Source organism: Solea senegalensis, linkage group LG6 (genome assembly GCF_019176455.1).
Source record: "Solea senegalensis isolate Sse05_10M linkage group LG6, IFAPA_SoseM_1, whole genome shotgun sequence".
NCBI classification, from domain to species: domain Eukaryota; kingdom Metazoa; phylum Chordata; class Actinopteri; order Pleuronectiformes; family Soleidae; genus Solea; species Solea senegalensis.
The window spans coordinates 17,898,752-17,921,934 of record NC_058026.1 but is presented as its reverse complement, the minus strand read 5'-3'; the positions used below and the strand labels follow the sequence as shown (position 1 = coordinate 17,921,934).

At 40.1% G+C, this 23,183-nt stretch overlaps 1 protein-coding gene across 2 annotated transcripts; it reads left to right on the top strand.

Moving 5' to 3' along the window:
• The first annotated feature begins 5,434 nt into the window (after positions 1-5,434).
• On the top strand, positions 5,435-15,654 carry LOC122770589 (neuronal acetylcholine receptor subunit beta-2-like). Of its 2 annotated transcripts, none has more exons than XM_044027529.1 (8): positions 5,435-6,071; positions 10,011-10,156; positions 10,634-10,678; positions 11,009-11,118; positions 11,423-11,949; positions 12,616-13,103; positions 13,816-13,961; positions 14,712-15,654. In XM_044027529.1, exons 1-8 carry the CDS (start codon positions 6,026-6,028, stop codon positions 14,725-14,727), a joined length of 1,524 nt encoding a protein of 507 aa, XP_043883464.1. In that variant the 5' UTR covers positions 5,435-6,025; the 3' UTR covers positions 14,728-15,654. The 2 variants fall into 2 exon arrangements, with proteins under 2 accessions (XP_043883464.1, XP_043883465.1); XM_044027530.1 differs by lacking the exon at positions 5,435-6,071 and adding an exon at positions 9,708-9,751.
• Positions 15,655-23,183: the final 7,529 nt, after the last annotated feature.

Here is a 23,183-nt window from a genome sequence, read left to right as displayed (position 1 = left end):
CATTGTCCTCCACTTATTTATGTCCTCATGTCAGGTTCATATTTAAATCGGTTTGTGCTGCTGTGGTATACACAACAGAGATAAGTGATGTAGTTTGAGGACACTCCATTTGGTGGCAGTGCAGTTGCACTGTTCTATAATGTTTGACTTGTACATCTGTTGATAACCCAAGTGACATTTTTTAATTTAGTTAGAAAATATAGCCTCTGCTCTTCCTTGATGTGTTAACACATGCACAGATTGATAATACAGCCCTTATATAAAAATATGTGTGTGTATATACGTATGTATGTGTACATATGTACACATATGTATGTATATATACATTATATACACACACACATATATACAGTATATGTGTGTGTATATATATGTATGTATGTATGTGTGTATATGTGTGTGTATATATATATATTTCTTTTTTCTGTATAATATATATATTTTTCTGTATAAAATATATATATATATATATATATATATATTTTCTGTTATGCGTTTTCAGTAGGTTCCTCGATGACAGGCACACCACTGGGGGGGACGTATTTGAATGTGACACCATGAAGGGTAAGATTCATGTGGCCGTTTACACACAAGATCTCACTTCTATGTTTGATTGTCGTGTTTTGCCTTCACACCATTGCTCATCCGACAATCAAATCAGTAACCCGAGTCTCCCACACATGCTTACTGCAAAATCAACTGCATGTCGAGCTTATGATGAAAATGTCTTCTGCAATAAAACACTCAAACATAAGGAAACATCTCCAGGGAAGTAAACAATCAATTCTCACCCCCCAGCATATGTATTATATTAGTGTTTTTAATAGTAAATGAATTGAAATTCCAATTTCATTAACATATACTACAAATATGACGTTACAAACTCAATAAGTTCCTCGTAATTTTTCCATCCCATATTTTCTCTACATGACCTAAAAGCCTTCAAGGTGCACATTTGTATCCTAGTCCTGCTTTTTTAGTTCCACTCTGTAGGTCTTTACTGCTCCCTTGTGGTCAACACATGCAAAGGCCACAAAATTCTATCATTACACCATATAGGCTTTCCCAGGGTCCACCTGGGTTCAGTGTGCATTCATTACGTTTCATGTCATGTCACACAAGGTGATGGTATTGGTAATGAAATAGAAAATGTACACATCTCATACAAGTTCATGCTGTAGACCACGTCTATTCAATTACTAACTCTTTGGGCCAGACATTTTCTGCAGCCCACAAGAAGATAACATTTTTAAACCAGCACAAATATGTGTCAAAATGTATCAAAAAGCAAATGCATTGAAATAAATAAGTGTAAAGGAAACTATTAATAAAAAAATATATTTTAGTCATAGTTGGCTGCACACCTACAAGGACAGAGTATTAGAGTATTATTTAAATTAAAAAAAGAAATTTGACCCAGGAGTAAAGTGATTAAAATCAAAAGGGCGCACAATATTAGTAACAACATTTGTTTCTCTTTGAAATAAGATAAATATGTCACACGGTCCTCTCAAAGTGCATTTAACGAAATACAAAATAAATATCAACGATATCAAAACTTTGTTTATGATCAGTGTTACTGTAGGAATTTATGCAGGAGTCTGTGAGTGAAAAGTGTTGTCAGTGTTATCTCAGTGTTTCTGGTGGGATCACAGGCTGGGCCATTAACAGGCTGCTTTAGAGCCAAACTCTCCAGTATTTCTGCCGCTGCCTTTAGATGAGCCTTGACTTACAAGAGTGTCAAGTGAAAGTGAGTCACTGGCAGATGTTTGACACAAAAACAAGTGTTCAAATGAAACCGTTCCAAACTTCTTTCAAGGTGGATCAGTAAAGTGGTAGGCGTTGTTTACAGCTAATCTGAGAAGCCAGTCAAGAAAACAGATTAATCTTATAATGAGTAAGTATAAATCACATCCAATTTGGTTGCCTGCATCGACGCCCCCTTCCACTGGATTGGCGTGATATCAGATCTCAACATGGCCCTGCCAGTCAGATATGAAAACAGTTTTTATACCATGGCTCAATGAACAATCTACAGGCTGCACATAATACAATAATACAACCACTATTGTGAATATAACAAATATTGAATTCTTCCATTTCCCAAGCCAGCCAGTCATTCAAGCAAGGCCTTTCACAAAGCACAAATAAAAGTCTTATTTGAAGGCTATGAAAACCAAATTATGTTCATTTCAAAGCAGTTATACACTCATACAAATATACTCATGGGAAGCATATTCAGTTGCTGTCAATAAACCCCCCACATTTAGGTCCAAAAAGTGGACCTAAAGGTAATTTATGTGTAAGCAGCATAAGCAAAGAATGAAGAATAGAGCAGAATATAATCGTCCTCACAAAAAAGCTCATGTGTTGCATGAAAAGCCAGATTTTAGAGAACAAAACCTGTGATAATGTGATGATGTAACGGCACAGGAGCTCTGGGGCTTTGCTTGTTGTGGCGTATTACACCTGTTACCCTCTGCATATGAGCGTCTGCTTTCATCTACGTCAATGCTTTTTTGAGTGCGTGGACAAATGATAGTAATACCTGCTGCTTCAAAAAAAAAAATTCAAATACAGAATTGTTACAGAAATAGTGCATGAGAAAAACAGTACTTGTTATTCACAATGTGTCAGCCCTACCTTCTCTAGTTCACCTAGTCAAGACATTTTTTCAACAAACCTCCACTGAAGCTGTAGCTCACCCACTTAGGTGTGTGTGTGTGTGTGTCTGAGAGAGTAATGGCAGTGTTTTCCACAAGCTCAGCAATCTCTCCAACACACACACACACACTCAGCAGACCTTACCTGGATAAATAAACATTAGGCTAAAACCTGGTGAGTGTTGAGCTCTAACTGAGTAATATGTTGATGTATTGGTTGTTGCACCACTTTGCACTATAGTCTCTCCTGGCTACAAATGCATAAATATGGTAGGTGTATGATCTTGGCATTTTTATGTAGCAGCGTGTCACACCGACTGTGGCACCCTTGTGCCAGATAACTTGACTGAAGCAGACACACACTTCCATTACGGAAGATTGAAATCTCCACTGGGCCGTGTAAGGGAGTAATGTGTCTGTTCTGTGGCCTGGGCTGTGAGGGATTTATGTACATGCTAAACCCATCAATGATCATCTGTCATCACTTTCTCTTCTGACGTCACTGTTTCTGTCTTGCATTATTCTTGTGCGTGTGCTGGTTGTGTGTGTTTACACAGTTTGCAGTGAAAGAACGAAACAAAAAAAAGCATGTTTCCTCTGATTTTAGATATGGTGTAATCAGTGGCCTGCACAGACATTTGGAAGGGCAGGGATTTTTCTATTTGGCACTAAATATCATTTTATAATATTTAATAATTTAATAAATAATATTTAATAAATATATTTTTTTCCCCCTTTGGGACACTGTCATGCAGGGGCAGTAGGGAACATCATAACGACACCCTTTTTGATTGGAAGGACACCCATAGGAAACAGATTTGCAAGGGCATCTTATAGGGCACTGCATTTTTTTCCGCTAGAAAGTCACTCCTTCAGAAATAATCAATTATTTTGATTTATATTTTGCTTGAGAGGCCACCTATGAAAGGCAGCCAGTAGTTCCTCATGTTTTTACCCCTCCAGAGGGCACGTTGGTGTGCTGTGCTGCGATTAAATGTTTTTGTAACCTTAGTTACTTTCAACATTGTTACTTCGCCCTGGAGTGGGAGTGAAGTATTGAAGTATTGTTTTTGGTTGCTCTGTCTGTCTGTGTGTGTGTCTGTCTGCCGAGCAACAGAGGGTTGTTAAAATTTGTGATAGACACACCCGTTGCCACTGACTGATTGCCACATGTCATATTTGCCTTAGGATGGAGAATATTATATAGCATGTGTGATAGTTATATATGTTGTGTACTGTATATTGCATATCATATACAGTATATACATTGAGGGTTACATTTTAATCATCAATCACTCATATGTAACGGGTGGGGTCACACACAGCAGTCGGATCACAAACTCCTTTGGATGCAGTCTCCATTTAAATTTAAACAAAAAGTGCATAAAACAAACAAAAAATACCGGCCAGACACACGTGGAGCCCCTAAGTAAATAATAAAAACAATTTATTATAAAACACACAAATAAGGAAGCTACAGCTCAAAACATAAGGGATGAAAAAGTTACGTACCTCTTCCCCTGGCAGACAGGTAAGAGTAAATGAATAGACGGTACAAATACATTTTGTGGGATTATACTGGTTTGTACTGTATTCTTCTACTTGTGCTGGCTATGCTTTGGTGTTTCACTGCTGTATGCTTTATTGTAGCGCAAAAGAAAAGAATACATGTATATTTCAGACACTGTCCATCCCCCATCCATACTTGTGACTCTTTGGCCCTGAATCTGCAATGGATTATTCATGAGTGACAAGCAGAAATGTCTTAAAAGAGGTTGGGCCTGTTCGTGTCTTCTCCTCTTCACTGCTTTAACACCAAAGTTTTTCTCTGTTTCTGCTGTGATTCCTGCATCAGAGAGGCCCGCGACACGACTCTCCTCTTACTGCGGTCATGCCACAGCCACAAGCACCCTCTCAGTGTGAGCTCAATTCATACACTGCACCAGAAATAAAGGGACTAAAAGGATAACGGTTCTTTTATTGTCGCTCTACTTTGAAGCTCCTTTGTTTCAGTGGCTTTGGAACACTGAGTATAGTTGCAGCCATGGAAATAAATCTGTAAATCAACCGTCCACCATTAGCATTAACAAGTCGTGGCACCATCTCCATGATCTCATATGGTACTTTTACCAAGGAGGTCTTGGTCGGAGGTTACATAAAGTTCATATTGACCAGTTTGCACAGGGAACCTTTGAAGTGTGACAAGCGAAGCCTTGTGCTTCATGGTCAAAAGCCAAATAGTATGCCAACTTGGGTGTGGAGTGGCTCAGTGGTTAAGACCAGTACCCTGTGTGCGAAAGACATTATGGTCCCAAGTTTGATTCCACCCCTGGCTGATTGTACTCAATTCCATTGTAAGTTGCTTTGGATAAAAGCATCTGCTAAATAACATGTAATGTAACTTTAATGATAAATGAGCTGCATTTCTACCAATATTTCTCGCATTTCATATTCAAATACTCTCACAGCCTCCACTGCACACACTGGTGCCCGTAGAAGCCCAAGGCAAGACAGGCAAACAGAGGTTCCTTGCATTTATAGATTGATGGAGTCAGGAGATCTGACATTAATATAAACAGTCGAGTTATGTAAACATTTCTAACACAAATATTAGTGGAACACTGGCTTTCAAAGCATCAGTGGCAGTCTATAGTGATAACTCTCAGCCCAAAGCAGTGACGTGATGTTCTTCTCCACGCGGAGCTCCAGCAGCGCGCACCTCCTCCTCCTCCTCCTTCTTTTCCATCCTCTTTCTCCTTCACTTTCTCGCTTGTCCTCTGATGGGCTCGACTTTCATGGACAGTTTTTGTCTTCCTTGTGGTCTTTGGTGAACCAGTGAGTCCTGGCAACGCATCCGCACTGTGAACTCCGCCAATTACGCACGAGAACCTGTCCGCACTTCCCCAGAAGTGAGTGGCTTACTGCATCTGAGCGCGGGTGCTCTCATGCACAGAAAAAAAAGAAGTTAAGGAGAATCTTTTGAAAGGCGACTACAATCACACTGTACTCGTTTTGTTGGATTCGGACCGTGCGCGCTTTAAATGTCACCGGCTGTTTTGTGGCTGAAGCGGCAGCGCATCATGTGCAGCCCGTCTTTTGGAAATCAACAATTCCAACTACTAAACTCTTTATTCTATTAGCCAAACGTTGACTTAGTGTGGTTTCTTTGCGCTTCACAAGATTCCAGCAAGCGGCACAGCGCTGGAGCTGGTGTGTGACATCCAGACAACTGAGGAGGAGGAGGAGGAGTTGGAAGAAAGGAGGTTTCCAGCTGCACGACAGCTTTTTTCTCCTCACACAAGGCGCTTCTTCTCCAGAGGACAGGCTGAAAAAAAGTTTGTCCAGGGAAGTAGAAAGGAGAGATGACAACCATCACTCTTCTCCTGCTCTTCTTTGTCTCTCTCACAAGTGAGTTGTTCATTTTCTATATCACATTTTTAAAGATGTAGTCCTTTTTTCACTGATGTGATTTTGTTTTTACATTGAGTAGAGAATTTAAATGTATTGCAAATCATGTTACACTCATAGTGATGAAAGTACCTGTTTCATAGTGGCATCATGAAAAACTAAGATGCAAATGAACCTGCTCTCTCTCTCTCTCTCTCTCTCCCTCTCTCTCTCTGTCTGATGGACTGACTCACTCACAAACACAGCTATTGTAGGACACTGCATGGTTTTACTAACCCTATCCTCACCTTGTCTAGAGCTTCAGAGGTTATGTTCTGCCTCATTAGAACCATGCTTTGGTCCCCATGAGTACTGGCCTTGACAAAGTCAGCATTAATACCAGAAAAGGTCCTAAGAGAAAACAAAAACAGGGTGTAACCAAAGCCCCAGTCCCTAAACTTAACCTAAACCAGTGAATCCCTATCTAATACCTAATTCACAATTTATGTAAGATGATCTTTATCCTCAGAAATGAGGTTTTGTCTCATCAGCACCTGGTCTTGGATTACTGGTCTAACCAGTAATCCAAACAGATTATCAAACAGATCTAAATATTAGACAAAGATAACCCAATGTAACACAAAATGCAGTTTTTAAGTGATCATTTTATTTATTGAGGAAACAATAAATAAAAGTAATTTCCCCCTAAACCAAATCACTGGTTGTACCACCATTAGCAGCATGCAATTAAGCGTTTGCGATAACTGGCAATGAGTCGTTCACATTGCTGTGCAGGATTTTTGGCTCACTCTTCTGTGCGGAATTGTTTTAATTAAGCCGTATTGGAGGGTTTCTGAGTGTGAACCACCTTTTTAAGGTCATGCCTCAGCATATCAATTGGATTCAAGTCCAGACTTTGACTCAGCAACTCCAAAATCATCATTTTTTTTCAGAGGTGGACTTGCTGGTGTGTTTTGGATCATTGTGCTGCTGCAGAACCCAAATGCACTTTAGCTTTAGGTCACAAACTGATGGCCGCACATTCTCCCTCAGGGTTTTTTTCGTGGAGAGCAGAATTCGTGGTTCCATCAATCACAGCAAGTCTCCCAGGTCATGAAGCAGCAGCAGCCCCAGACCATCACACGACCACTGTGCTGTGTTACTTTTACGCCAGATGTAACGGGACGCACACCTTCCAAAAAGTTCAACCTTTGTTTCGTCAGTCCACAGAATATTGTCCCAAAAGACCTGGGGATCATCAAGATGTTTTTTGGCAAAAGTGAGACGAGCCTTTATGTTCTTTTTGGTCAGCACTGGTTGACTCTGGAACATACCATTTTTGCCCTTCTTATGGTTGAGTCATGAACACTGACCTTAACTGAGGCTAGTGAGTCCTGCAATTGTGTAGATGTCTTTTGTGACCTCTTGGACGAGTCCACTGCGCTCTTGGGGTAATTCTTGTAGGCCGGCCACTCACGGGAAGGTTCCCCATCATGTCCTCTCCATTTGTGAATAATATCTTGTGGTTCTATTGAAGTGATCTTTTGATTCAACAGGTTTGGCAGTAATCAGGCAAGTGATAAACCACAGTTATTTCATGATTTTACACAGGGGCAATTACTTTTTTACATAGGGCCTTGTAGGTTTGGATAGTTTTTTTTCCCTTAATAAATATAATCATCACTTGAAAAATGCATTTTGTGTTTACTTGGGTTATCTTTGTCTAACATTTTAAATTTGTTTGATAATCTGAAACGTTTAAATGTGACAAACATGCAAAAATACTTTTTCACAGCACTGTACTACAGCAAACTGCCACTGTAGACGGACATACTGTTATTATGATGAGTAAATGCAGTGTCCTCTATTTTTACCCTCATATTAAAATTGGCACTGGAGCATTTAATGGTGATTTTTAAGCTATTCTGCTGAGATACAGCCTATTAAAATCCCTCTTAAGGAAGTGGCCTCATGGGTTTGAAATTGCTGTTTTGGCTTTAAATGACACAACCCCTTTTAATTTTGACACTATTAACTATATTACCTGCTGTCAAAGAACAGATGGCGTCCATCGCTGGGTCTTGTAATATATGGTATTTCTTTTCTTTGTCCATACTTGTATTCTTGCTTAAACAGCACAATCGTACATGAAAAAAGCCCAAACCCTAGATATTTACAGCCAATAATTAATTTGACTTTTCCAGCAACCTGTCATGAACAATTTCTAAAGCCATATCCGCAAGCCAGGAACTAAAATATGTTAAATAGGCTTTTGGATTCCCTTTAATTAGTTTTCTATGAGACATGGCCACATTTATTAATATGAAAATCAGAGCGATTGTGTGTAAAATATGTATATTTGGGGGATTCAAACTTCTTGGACAACATTTTCTGAGAATAGAGGATATGACCCCAGTGCCCTCAACGGTACCTAAGCTTAGTTATGTTTTTTACTTAAAATGATTGTTTCTTTAAATATACAGCAGATCATGGTTTGTGATCTCTAATGGCTGTAGTGTTACTTGAGCTTTTCTTGTCTTGGTTCTTTTCTATAAGGAAAGCAACCACACCACTCCTATTTTTTAAAACCTGTGTGCTGGATCCTGTGATCTAAGCAGAACTGACCTGGTTTGTCATGGATTGTTGAGTTTTCTGTCCATGACCCATACAATTTACTTTCAGCTTACTGATGTTTAAACATATGAACAAGATGAAGAAGTACTGTAAGTCAGTGCCATTGATTCTCCCGACTGCTCTATAAAAGCAGCTGGATTCTGACAACGATCAAGTTTGACAGGCAACATAGTAAAGCATTAGCCTGCGGCATCCATCAAGGCAAAGATCTGCTCAAGTCCACATCTAAATGATTTAAATGTTGTAATACACCAAGAAGGCAGAAAGCAATTTCCCCGTGTCTTTCACCATGTTGTTGTCACGGTTTGCATTTCGCTGACAGTCCAAAGATTTGAACACTACACTTTGGCACCGCTCCTCAGTGACAGCCTCATCGTTTTGACTGTTGTAAAACATAGAGATTAAAAACAGAGAAAGTACAGTCAGTTGTGTTTTTTTTTAAACACATAAGCTAACACTGAAGACACGAAAGAGCTTTATCTCACTTTTTTGAGAATTTGTCTTGACTGTAGTGCACTGTAACTTTTCACAAAATCCTTTTCAAGAGAGGAAAATCACAAGCCACACAGGCCTTGTTTGCGTTAAGTGTGCAAGTATGCGGGATGTTATACTCGTTCTAGTTTGTTTTTTTCCCGTTTAGTTCAGAGTTCCCTCCCTCCCTCCCTCACTCACTCCCTTTTGTAAAAGCTGAAAACAGTGGCGTTCACCGAGCCATGAAAAGTCGGAGCAGCAGGAAGCTGCAGAGAAAACAACATCCATGCTCACCAATCACACAAAAACAGACAATGCATGTGACACAGTGGGGGGGATGAAGCTGTCCTGATATTAAATGTTGTCTGCGCTTTTGTCAGTTTGTTTGACAAAGGTGAGACATTATATCTGGCTTATTCATGCCGTCACTTTTACATAACCAATAATTCAGGGTCGAGGGAACACAAAGCTTCAGGAATCCTCTCACATGGCCGGACGAATGCATGACTGGATCTTTGCTTGTTCTTTTGCTCCGAAAACCCAGCAGTAAAGCGTGAGACGCACACACGCCACAACTTCAGCTTAAATGCCCTATGGTAAATTGACTTAATTTACAGCCAACTTGTTTATTGTTCACCAATCATGATGAAGCTGGACTGAAAACATGCCGTGATATCAAGCTTGGAACCTCGACACACGCACAAGATGAGATGTCACCCTGACAGGGAAACATTCGACCAGTGCTCTTGCTTTTCACATTTCTATTTTAGTGACTGACTGTGCCAGAAATGTACATGGAGTTGGTTGTTAGTTTGTCCCTCTTTCAGAATGTCATGTTGAATTTGCCGTGTACAGGCAGCAGTGCAGAGAACGCAGAGGAGCGTCTGGTGAACTACCTGTTGGGTCCAGAGCGCTACAATAAACTGATCAGACCAGCTGTCAACAAGAGTCAGCAGGTCACCATCTCCGTACAGCTGACTCTGTCTCAGCTTATCAATGTAGTAAGTTTACTCAAACACATGCATAAATACGGAGTGGTAATATTTAAAAGGCCATGGAGCACAGACACCAGTTCTCATTCTTCAATGATAATGTAGAGTACTGTCTTAGGCCACCATTAGATTTGTTGCTTTAAAGCTATATTGATCATGCAGTATAATTATTTCTAAATGGCTTTATTGGAGTAAAACCGTGAACAGTTTATATAACTTAAAACAAAGCAACCTATGCAAAGCAAATATGTTCTGTTTTTTTTTTTTAACTTTTGATGACAAATACCAACTCATTGTGGACACAAAATTGAAAATCAACTCTTAATCAAAGTCCAACCTTGGGTTTGACCTTCCTTTATTTGTTTATTCTACTCACACGACCAGCAGGTAAAATTATAGTAATAAAAATGTTGATTTTATTGTCGAAAAATATTATGGAATTATGGTGCACAATGTTTGACACGCTGAATAAACGTTTTCTTGCAGAACGAAAGGGAGCAGATAATGACAACCAACGTATGGCTGTTTCAGGTACTGTCTAATTTCTGTCTCTGAGTACACACACACACACACACACACACACACACGCTTTGCACAGCTATTCTTCTTAGGACACTGCATTGACATTCATTTGGACAGCCTAAACAACCACAACCACTTAATGCATGAACACGATTCATATCTTAACCATGAACTTAGCCAGTTCTGCCTCATTTGGACCAGGTTTTGTTCTTCACAAGAACAACCGGTCCTGACAAGGTCAGTGTTTATGCCAGAAAAGGTCCTAAAGAGGTCACAAAGTGCACACACACACACAGTATTTAGTATACAGCTTGTGAACTATGAGCCCTCTGTTGACAGGAGTGGAATGACTACAGGCTGAGGTGGGACCCGGACAAATATGAGGGAATCAAGAAACTGCGAATTCCTTCCAAACATCTTTGGCTTCCTGACATCGTGCTTTACAACAAGTAAGTAGATGCCTGTCATCACTCAAGAAGAAGAGCACTTTGTCAGTATTTGCTTTAGATTCTGTGATAGTGTTTAAACATTATATGTGGGATGCTTCAAAAAGCAATGTAATTAATTTAGGCTTAATATCTCAACTGATGCTAAATACTTGTACTTAAATGGTGCAAAGCTTGTCCAGTGGCTCTGAATCTCATTAATTAACAAGTAATGACAAGTTACAGAAAAGCAATGTTGTTTTAGTCCATATTAAGTTATTGGGCCTTGTTTTACATCTGATTCAATGCACTCTTTAATCTGTCACAGTGCCGATGGTGTCTACGAGGTTTCTGTCTACTGCAACGCTGTAGTTTCCAACACGGGAGACATTTTTTGGCTGCCCCCTGCAATCTACAAGTCGGCCTGTGCCATCGAGGTGCAGAACTTCCCCTTCGACCAACAGAACTGCACTCTCAAGTTCCGCTCCTGGACGTACGACCACACAGAGGTGGACCTGATCCTCATCAGTGACTTTGCCAGTCGTGACGATTTCACGCCCAGCGGAGAGTGGGACATCGTGTCACTGCCGGGACGCAAAAACGAGGACCCCAACGACATCACCTACCTGGATATCACCTATGACTTTGTGATCAAGAGGAAGCCACTTTTTTACACCATCAATCTGATCATCCCGTGTGTGCTGATCACGTCGTTGGCTATCCTGGTCTTCTACCTGCCGTCGGACTGTGGGCAGAAGATGACGCTGACGATCTCAGTGCTGCTGGCCCTCACTGTGTTCCTGCTGCTGATATCAAAGATAGTGCCACCCACCTCTCTGGCAGTGCCTCTTATTGGTCAGTCACATTTAGCTTTGTCTGTGTATACCTGAGTGTGTTTAATATATATATTCATATACATATATATATATGTATATATGGAAGTATGTTTATTTTCTCATTTAAATATTATTATTATTGTTATTGCTGTACCTGTGCAAGACCTTATCTGTGTCTTATGTAACACATAACACTTAGATTTTCCTTAACTTATAATTATTCTATACAAGCTTTCCTATTAAAAGTAAAAACCCTTTCCTTAATTATTTATTGTATTAAACAACAAAAACTGTCACACTCCCAATAGATGCTCTGTAAATCTCCACAATACCTTTCTGTTTACTTAATCCATGGCAATGTCTTGACCTTTCCATGTAAAGTGCTTTTGCATTGTGTATATATTAATTTGAATTGAGTTGCTGTCGATAAAACTAAGGAATCCCTGGTCAGGTTTGACATTTAAAGCCCCAAATGGCACAAGCCCTTCGTCTATATGTTGGCTTTTAATGTGAAATGTGTGCATTATTGATAAGAGCAGTGATTAAAAACAGCAAAGCTGACATTTGAGCTTACACTTGTGGAAATGTATATCTGAAAAAATCAGCTATTTGAAATCTAAACAGCTCTTGACTTAAACTGATGGCACTATGATAGAATTTGTCTTTCTGTATCACTGTCTCTTAGGTAAATACCTGATGTTCACCATGGTGCTGGTGACTTTCTCCATCGTTTGCACCGTCTGCGTCCTAAACGTGCACCACCGCTCGCCGTCCACCCACCACATGCCTGACTGGGTCAAACACCTCTTCCTGCTCCAACTGCCCTCCTTCCTCCTCATGAGGCGCCCAGGCTCCAGTGTCCGTGATAAACTACGCCGGAGGTTCGCCACCTGGAGTTCCGTCGAGAAAAGCGCTTCACAGAGCTGCACGGACAAGAAGCTGTACTCCAACATCCGACTGGGTGGGATCCGGACAGACAGCCACTCTCTCTACATGAACGAGGACTTGGCCCACAGGTTTTGCTGGAGGGGGGACGACAATCCTGATGGCGGTAGCAGGTTTTCAGAATTGCAAAGTCCTTTGGCTGGTCAGTGGGATGCAGATCTGGAGGAAGCAGTGGATGGAGTGAAGTACATCGCTGAGCATATGAAGACGGAGGACGGTGATGAAGGGGTGAGAGGATAAAGACTGGAAAATAATAACAAAGAGTGGCAACAGATTGTATCAGTTTAAAAATAGAAAATAATAATAAAAAAAAATACTATTGTACTGGAACAAAGGATGTGAAGAAGCAAAAGCAGATTACAGACATAGATGATGACAAATACAAAGGCTTGTACAAATCTTGATACGATTTGTACAAGCAAAGGCGAGGTTATCAGGGCAAGATAAGACATGGAACACACTGTGTCTTAAATCGTTCAGAATTCGCTTTTGTCTCCCCGTGACATTATTTCAACCTGACAATCATTTCCCTTTTCCTAAAACCGTCAGATATCCAAGTTTAGAAAACACCTTCACACGCTCATTCTGAACATCAAAGTCTAAAGTCAAAGCACTAACCTAACCTCAGAACTGTGGCCCTGGGCTTTTCAGACATCAAATCTCCTGCATCTAATAAATATTACAAACAAGTCACTTTGTCAAGTCATGGCAGGTTTTTCATCCAGCTTCTTCTTCTCAGCATCAGCTGGCTTCAGGGTGGGTAAAAATATAACCCGATACACATCTTGGTGTCTCAGAAGCTTCACAGCCCAGAGCTGAAGTTTAAAATAACTTACTTACAGAACTTTGGATTAAACTTAATTTATTTGGGAAACACATATAGTGTTGACGGTTTAATCCTTTCCTAACAACCTGTAAGAGTTTGTTGGTTTTGTTTCAGATCATAGAAGACTGGAAGTATGTGGCCATGGTGATAGACCGTCTCTTCCTGTGCATCTTCATCCTGGTGTGTGTGGTGGGAACACTGGGCCTCTTCATGCAGCCGCTGTTCCAGACCTATAACACACCCATGGCCGATGGCGCTGAGTGAGTAACAAACTAAGGCAGTGCTTTCCCAAACCCTCTTTATGGGGAGCCACGTTTTTTTCAGACGATGAATTATTGTGACCCAATTCACAATATAAATTGTGACAAGCACATGTTTGTGCACAATATAACATTTCTGGTTGTTTTTTTAACGTCATTTCTGTAACACGTGATATTATTTTTTAATTAGTAAACCAGCCATTTCAGCGAGATGCATGTTCAGTACATTAATCACATTTTTTTTCCTCTTCATTTTATTTAAAACATAAACAGATAACTCTTAAGTAAATCTTAACCCCCCCTCAAAGAAATCTCCTATCTGAAAATTTGGGCACTAAAATGCACCATGGCATGACTAATAGCTCGACAGATACACATATATTATATAAATGTAGACTTAGATAAGCAGAATGTGTGAAATACTGTGTGAAAAAGCTTTTTACATAACCAGCTCAGACATTACTTAACAACATCGATACCTTGGACTATATAAAGTTGAATTAGTTTGTTGTTTGTTGACAGTGGGCAGTTTTATTTTAGCTGTATTAAGATGAAGACTTAACAAAATCAGCTGTTCCTTGTTTCTTTTCTTGATAAAATGAATCAAATACATCAAGATCAGTTTAACCAACTCTGTGATAGATAATTCAGCTAAAATAACTACCTGTACTGTTCTTTTCAAACACCTGGCTTTACATGGAGTGAAACTGTATTTGTACGACTCAGTATACAGTATTTTTCTTTCCACAGGAATAGAGATTTCTAAGGTTTTTGACACATGAAAGAGAGAACAGCTGAGTAAACATCTGGAACAGGAACCTTTAACTAAGAACCTACACCGGGTCGAGCTCTGATCCGTCTCTGCTGGTTCTGTTTACAGCAGTATTTTAACTCCATGGTTTCTCATCTGGACTATGCACCCATTGGAAATCTGCTATCACCACAGGTATGACAATCCTGAGATACTTTTTTTCTTACATTAACCTCTATCCTGATGACCTTATGGGTCACAGAGTATTTTGGTGTATGTTCGTCAGTGTTCAGAGTAAACTGCAAAGCGGTTAAAACTACTTGTTATTTCATATCCCGACCTCAATGCCTTTCGTTTTCAATACCGTTCATGTTTAGTGTTAAAGTTTTATACGACATTCTACCAGCAGTTTGTGTGGGTGCAGCTCAGTGGACCATAGTTTCCTCTTCTGTGCACCTCACAAAGCAAGTTTCACAACAAAAGCAAAACAAAAGCAAAGATACTTTGTCATCTCCACACAGCCTCTCTCTTTTCGTTCGGTCTTTTACCTCGTTCTGCTTCAGAGCATTGTTCATTTCCACCTTTTATCTACCAAGCAGCACTGTATCCATTAATGTACTGTCTTGTTAAAAAAAAAAACGTGTCTTGTTTCTCACTTTCATTGTTTTTCTTACTTTGTACCATTATGAAAAATGAAGTGTGTCAGAAAAACCCAATACTGCCTAATGAAATCTTGTGTGAAAAATGAAAAAAAGTACTTAAAGATGAATGGAAATATCTGTGCCAGACAGATTCCTTCTAATAAATGTTCACGTGAACAGGAAAGCACCCCCCACCCTCCCACAAACACACACACACACACACAGGCATAAACATACATATACACACACTTCACACTGACTTTACTCTAATACAACATGTTGAATAAAAGCTGTGATTTTATCTTTGGCCTCGTGTTTGCCAGGTTGCTTTTTTGTCTTTTCTGGAATAGGCTCCTTCCACAGCAAACATTTTTGGCATTCCACAGTAAAAAGAAGCTCAAATGTAAGCAATAAAATTAATGATCCAACTTCATTTAACTGCTTTGGTCCTCGGGGGTCCTGGCATTGTGCACGTTCCTCTATTTGTGTTGCAGCTAAGAGCAGTGACTGCTTTCAAAAGACGACTGTACAACAACTTTTAATGATTACTCCACGTTTTGCACTACATTCACTCTTCTGAGGTTCAGTGTGTGGTATTAAGCAACATCGATTAGTGGAGTTGCATGTTTATCTTCACATAAAGTCGGCCATACACATAGTGCTGTTAATTTTTTAACCATGGACATTGCTTTTTCTATTTTGAGCGTTGTTATCGACTGATATTGCTAACAATGGCTAGTCAAAGATATGTTTGTTATCATGTTGTCAAAGTTATTTATGTTGTCTCACAATAGCTATGTTTACAGATCAGAATAAAAGCCTTATCGTAATAAAAATATTTCACTCATTCCGAAAACTCTCCTAGCCCAGAGTGCTGGTATCTGCTGATCGTCATTCGGATTCATATAAACAATCGTGGTTTGGTGCTAACACGTGTCTGATGCAAGTAAACGAGACACATTTCTGTTTTATTATTGCTGTGCTTTCATTCCAAAAAAAGAATAAAGAACATTCATAGACACAGATGAGATGGAAAAATGAGATAAGGATAGTGGACAGCGAGGTCGACGAGGAGACGTGCAGCAGAAGAGGAAGTGAAGCTTCTTCTTCTGCTTCTACCTTCAGAGAATTAGACAACACTGAGCATGTCAAAATAGTAAATGATGGAATCATAGATTCCAATCCAAGAATCCAAGAATACATTTTGCACATGTAAACATAGCGTCTTTACATTCATATGTGCACAACCTCTCATACATTTTCTGACCGACTCACAAATAATTGATATGTAAACACAGGCTGTAAACATATTGTGAATGTCATTAAACAAGCTCATATTCTATAAGAGTCCATCACGAGTGTGGACTGACTATTGAATCAGAACGTATTACTCTGTGATGAACAATTAACAGTAGGAGTTCAATCTTCAATCTAATAGAGAGCGACTTTTAGAGGGAGATAAAACAGTTTATTGCTTTGGTGGATGAGACGCCTGACGTTCTCCTGACCGAGTTGGAGGAAACAAGTTATGCAGTGAGTGGAACAGGGCAGTGAAAAGTGGCATATGTACAATATGTTTGTACTTTTCAGAGAGTTGGCATGTTGACTCTTACTGTACATGCATTTGTGACATGTAGTACATGTGGATGACCTGAAAGAGATTTTGAATTAGTTTCATGGATCAATGAAACAGCTCAGGAGACAGCTTTCAAAGTGGTGTGTGTGTGTTTTGTATCATGTTGTGATATGATTGTACACTTTTGTCAGATGTCGAGTATTATTCCTGAGTGAAACATGATGACGGATCATCAGTGGTACTTTTGCAACGACTGACTTTTTGCACACACACACGTACATAGGTGGATCTACATGTACAGTAAAGTGGACAAAAGATTAAATCTATGTTGTGTGTGTGTGCGTTCAGCAGGAGTAATACACTTCCACTGACTGCGTGTGTGTGTGTGTGTTTGTGTGTGCGCCAAAGTCCATCTGCCAACAAACCAAAGGGTCAGTTTTCAGGCCCAGGTGTGAACATATCAGCCGCCCATGAAGACTGTTGCTTTATTATGTGCCACTGCATGAATGAACACACATATATAATACACTATGATAAGATTTAGCTTCCCCAAATCCTTTATCTCAGCAAAAGTGGAGCGCCGCACTCAGTCCTCGCAGTCAGCACAAATACTATGAGGCTCTGCCTGTGTGGACAGTTATTGACAGCCACACCACCACTACCCCCCCCTCCCTTACTGTTTGTGTGTGTGTGTGTGTAAGCGGCATTTACCCACCCCATCAATATGAGCTGGACTGGAGCATAAAGGTGACAGATGTGACGCCTTTTGTGTCTGGGGGAAAAGCAAAGGAGGACAGAGAAGGCCAGCTGTCATACTGTAGTATTAATGTTATTACATCAACAATACATACTGTAGATACTTAAATATGTAACATTTTACCAGTGTTTTAAACAGTTAAAATGCACGTTTATGCTGCTGTGAAGATGAGAATGTAAACACAGTATATCAATTCCTTTTATTTGCATTCACATATATTGAGAATCAAAGCCAAGTGTGTAAAATTGAGAATTGTGCTCTGACATTATGTGATAAATGATTATTAACAAAGCTTTGAAATGTAATTTTAATGATTGCCGTGTAGCCTGATATTGTGTTAAACTATTGTTGTAGCGCAACACAATGTTGTTCCCGTAAAACATGAAATAAGACAAGCACTGATGAGTCACTGTTTTCATGTCTTTGTGACTGGAGCAGCACTTTTCTAGTGCATCGCCTCTTCTCTCTGCTTCTGTGCCACCACTCACCATCACCTCGTCCCATCACTGCTGGCAGTTTTGTTTTATTACCTTATTAAGCTGCAGTGACACTGAAGTCACAACCGGTCTGCTGTTATGAAAATGCAAACAATTTGCTTGATCCTCTACAGTACAGTAAATATATTAAAAATGGTGCCTAAAGTTTCATAATTTATCTGATCTAATTACAGTTGTTTAATAGCTGCAGTGCATACATTTTGTTGTAGTTGTTGTAGATGTTTTTATTCTGCCCGTGTTTGGTCTTCATGAACAGAAATGATGTAACACTATTTTTGTATGACGCGTTTGAAAATGGGCTTTGTCAAGCAAAACTATCAGACCATTTGTGTGCATACACAGGCAATGCTGGGGCGGGTGGGGACAAGAAGCAAGACACAGCACAAAACATACTTAGACAGGACAGGCCTAATTTATACTTAAGTATTTATGCAAGATACACACAGTTTCACAGTTGTGCTCTCCTTACTTGCCCTCCTCCATTTGGAAAGAGGTATGCTGGGAATAGTTGAGAAACATATGTAGGAAATTCTTTTTGGCAATGACAAACCCTACCATGAATACACAACTTGTTTTTGTATGAATGAGAAATGAGATTAAATGAGCTGATAAGTGATTTCTAGAGATGCTCATAGGTGGATTTTGTCACCTCTGTTTAGAACTAGGCTCCTCAATTGCTAATTTCCTTATGCCAACTGTCTCTTGTACTTCATTGAAAGCATGTTATTTTATTTAAATTTAAATACACATTTCACTGCATGTTCCAAGCCACTCCTGTGCACACAAGTACAATCTGTGTGGTGCAACATTAAATAAGAGTAAAACAAACAAATCAAACATCACCAGCCCTTTCTTTATCGCCAGTTTTCACTTTTAAAAGTTTCCTCAGCTCACTTATCAACTTGGCCTCAATGTGGCCTCAAACCACACAACAACCAACAGATTTGTACTTCTATGCCCAGTAATGTTTCCCAGGTTTGCCTCGTGGCGGGAAAACCTGGCTCAGTGCTTTGCTGGAGTTTCCTAAGGTTGCGCTCCTAAATAAACGGAGAATGTCAGGCTCCCTAGCGGTCGTCCCGAGGGCTCGCTCTGCTCCATCTACCCACACTGATGCCTGAGGGCGGAAACATTACTGCTCCTTCACTCACACGCAGACACTCCACCAAACCTGGACATGTGCCCAGCTCCATCTCTGTCACCCAGTCCTTCTCTCCTCCCTTTATTAATCTCCATTCCTTCCCTTCCCTTCCTCCCATTATTCCCTGCCCTCTTTATTTTTGTGCCCAGACCCCCGCCCCCCGATTCACTCTTTTCGTAAATTGCTTGTGGAGAAATTAGACCTAAAAATACACCAGTGATAAAACCCAATTATCTGTCCTTTTTTCATGTTACACGCCCAAACAGCTAAGAGTATGCGACAGGCTGTGTGCCAGACACCAGTGTTTGTGTGCGTACACGTCGTGTGCTAGTCGGTGAACTCAGTTCACCCGGTGAGCAGCTCAGGATTGACTCACCACAGCATTCACACGCAGCCTGAATCAATCATATTGGATCAGAGAAGTTCTGAGTGAAAACTAGCCGAGAGAGAAACAGCAAAGATAAAGTTTTGCCAGTTCACGCTCCCAAATGAGCCCCACAGTTTTATACTTTGAGTTTTCACTGTGTCTTTGTGACTCTCCCAGATATCGCCTGCTAAGAAAGATGGCTTAAGGCAGCCTGTTCCACTGGATGAACCACTTTCAGCAGCACAGAGTATTCGATCACTCTGTGTGTCAGCGGGTTTGTGTGTGTGTGTGCTTGTATTTGTCACCCCTTTAGGACCTTTCTGACATAAACACTGACCTTGTCAGGACCTGTAGTCCTCACAAACACCTGAACCTGGTACTGATGAGGCAGAACCTCATTTTTGGGGAAACTTAAGTTTAGGGCTCCGATTTGAATTAGGTTATTTAGGCATTAATTGTTAGGGATACTGTTTTGTTTAGGCTGTCCAAATGGATAGAAGTCATTGCTTTGTCCTAAGCAGAGTTGCCATACAAACCTGTGCATGTGCATGATGCATGACCAAAAAGCACAGAAACACTGCACCAAAAAACAAACTGAAGTTGACGAACCAAATGCAGAGCTTGTACAAATGTCAACAAAGATTTTTCAAGGCTTCATCTGTTCGGATTGATCTCAGTCTGCTCTGCACTGATTCACTGTGGTTGACAGTCAGGTCTTTATTTTGCCTTTTCACTTCATTTTGGATACACACCCCAAGTAAAAAACATCTCCAGTGTTGACAGTACATTTGGGCTCTAATTATACTCAGCTTTTCCCATCTGCCGCCGCCGCCGCCACAGCGATGAATAAAAGATACACAGTTCTGCTGACAGTAATGAGTGCCGTGCTCTTAGACAGCACTTATGATGTACTAACAGAGGTTTGGAGCATGTGAAAGTGTTCCTCTTGCCTTTGGCTCAAGTGTCGGATACTCCTTCACTCAATATCACAAGCTCTAACAGTCAAAGTGTTGCCTGGTACACTGCCACATTTGTTTGAAATCAACCTGTGGAATTCTCTGTCTGTCTGTCTGTCTGTCTGTCTGTGTTCCACGACCTTTTCCAGTATAAAATCAAATAAACCAAAGCCCAGTCGTAGCGAGGTAGAGCCTCATTCCTGCGGTCCTGGTTAAGTTGTGAATTGTTGTTTGGTTTTGAAGGTGTTGAAGATTATTAATGATCGCAGTCATGTTCTCCATGACAAGTTCCAGCTGCTACTATCAGCAGTTGGTTTTAGTCTGTAAAACAAACCGGAAGATGTTTGGGGTTTTTCCAGATGCCATTAGACAATTGAACGGTTGGACGTTGTCTGTAAACCCAGTAGATCAGCAGTTTCTGAAATACACAGACCAGCCAGACTGACAACAACAGCATACCTGAATGTATTGAACTGCTGCCATGTTTGTGTGGGGGTGTGCATTGATTGACTGATTAGATTATAGATTTTTGCTGTTAACAAGCAGTTGTACCTAATAAAGTGGCTGGTAATATTTATTTTAGATTGGTCTGAACAGCACCAGCCTCCAAAATGATAAAAGAGTTGAATGAAGTTTAGACAAGGATTACATCTTGATCTTAATATTACTTCATGAAACCAAACCTCCTTATTGTACAATGTTTTGTAACCCTTTTTTTGGCCATGCTGAATTCAGACCGCCTGCATTAGCACAAGTGATTTGCAGAAAATGAGACACACATTTAACCCAGGGATATTTAATCTCACTGATGTCACCCTCACTGTTTGCCGTCTTTACCACTGATGACTGAGGCTACGACTGTTATAATGTGAACATTGCAGGTGAATAACTGTGAAATTCAGCTCTCCCCTCATTTACCCTATGATTACTTCTAAGTCTATTTAACTGACCTTTTTTTCAGCACCTGCGCCTGATTCTGGCAATTTGAATTATAAACTATCATCTTAACACTATCATCTATCAAATGACACACCTCTTACTGTCATTCTACGAAGCTCAACACATTTATTCAGTGCAAGAACAGAGACTCAGGTGCAGGGTGGGAACGAAAGAGGCATCGCTTTCTCTATTACAAGTCAGTAACACATCAAAATCATTGTAAGCTGTTATGTTAAGGTAAGGAAATGTTGCATTAGTTGCTTTAAACACTATTCATTTAAACAAGTCATCTTCCTGTATTTAATCAAAATGTAAACTTGAAACATGGAACCATGTGGCTGTTTTGAATCTCTGGCTCCCTCATCTCTGCTGCTTAAGCAAACTTGCACAAGACACAGAAATCATGCAGTGAAGTGCTTTTTATTGATTAATAACTTACATCAAGATATCAGGGGTTTGTTTTGTTATTTTTTTACAGAATGGCATACAGAGTGCATACAGAAACAATGTTCTTGAATGAAGGTTTATCAGATTAATGCACATGTACAGGCTGATGGAAACACATGCACACCCCCACACAATCACATCTGTTCATTTGTCTGATTAAGGAACACAGTAATTTGATTGACTCCTCTCACACAGACCTTATAACTCCCTAATGTGAGCATACAGCTGTATGCAGTGAACCTATATTAAGATGATTTATATCAGCATGCAGTTTCTCTGTTTAACACTGGAGCCAAAAGTGAACATGCACCCAGTACGCTCACGCACATACACATGCACGTTCTTGCTTAGATGGCTTTGTGCTGGTTCTGCACATCTTATGTCCCCTGAGAGAGTAAAATGTCATACGGTCTGGTTACATGTGGCCCAAAATGGGTTAGCTCCAATTGCACATACACCTGTTCAGCTGTTTGTTAATATACTGTGTACCCTGATGCACTCAGGGATGTAGACATGGTCAAGACACCCTGCTGAAGTTCACCCCGAGCATCAGAATAAGGAAGGAAGTTGATTTAAGTGAATTTGAATGCGGCTTTATTGTTGGTGCCAGACAGGCTGGTCTGAATATTTCAGAAACTGCTGATTTGTTGGGATTTTCATGCATAATCAGATGATGGGCAGATAAAAGAGAAAATATTTACTGAGCGGCAGTTCTCTGGACAAAAAAAAAAGAAGCCTTATTGATATGTCAGAGGAGAATAAACAGACTGCTTTGAGATGATAGAAAGGCAACACTAACACGTCAACTCTTGCAGCAGGTGTGCTACAGCTGGAGGAGACCACAGCAGGAGTTGCACTCCTGTCACTTTAATTTGTGTTTTTGAATCTAATGAAGTGGCCAGTGAGTGAATGAGACCATAGTGAATAAACTTTAGCAAGATATGCCTTGTAAACTAACACTGATTACACAAATGATAATATATTTATGAAAAAAAGATTTAACATGAGATATGTCACTTGCATTGCCATGCATTGTTTCCTATAGGGCAGCTTCTTCAATAGGAATGCTGTCTGCTGAAACTGATTAATGGTATTTCCTGAATGCTTGAGAATGCCCCGAACCTCTGAAAATCGTTCACTCTGCCCCATCTAC

Excerpts from the sequence above, each read along its gene's own strand:
- LOC122770589 (XM_044027529.1), top strand. The coding sequence starts at position 6,026 with ATGACAACCATCACTCTTCTCCTGCTCTTCTTTGTCTCTCTCACAA. Across the intron at positions 10,679-11,008 it reads CCAACGTATGGCTGTTTCAG|GAGTGGAATGACTACAGGCT; the intron begins GTACTGTCTAAT and ends CTCTGTTGACAG. Across the intron at positions 13,104-13,815 it reads CGGAGGACGGTGATGAAGGG|ATCATAGAAGACTGGAAGTA; the intron begins GTGAGAGGATAA and ends GTTTTGTTTCAG.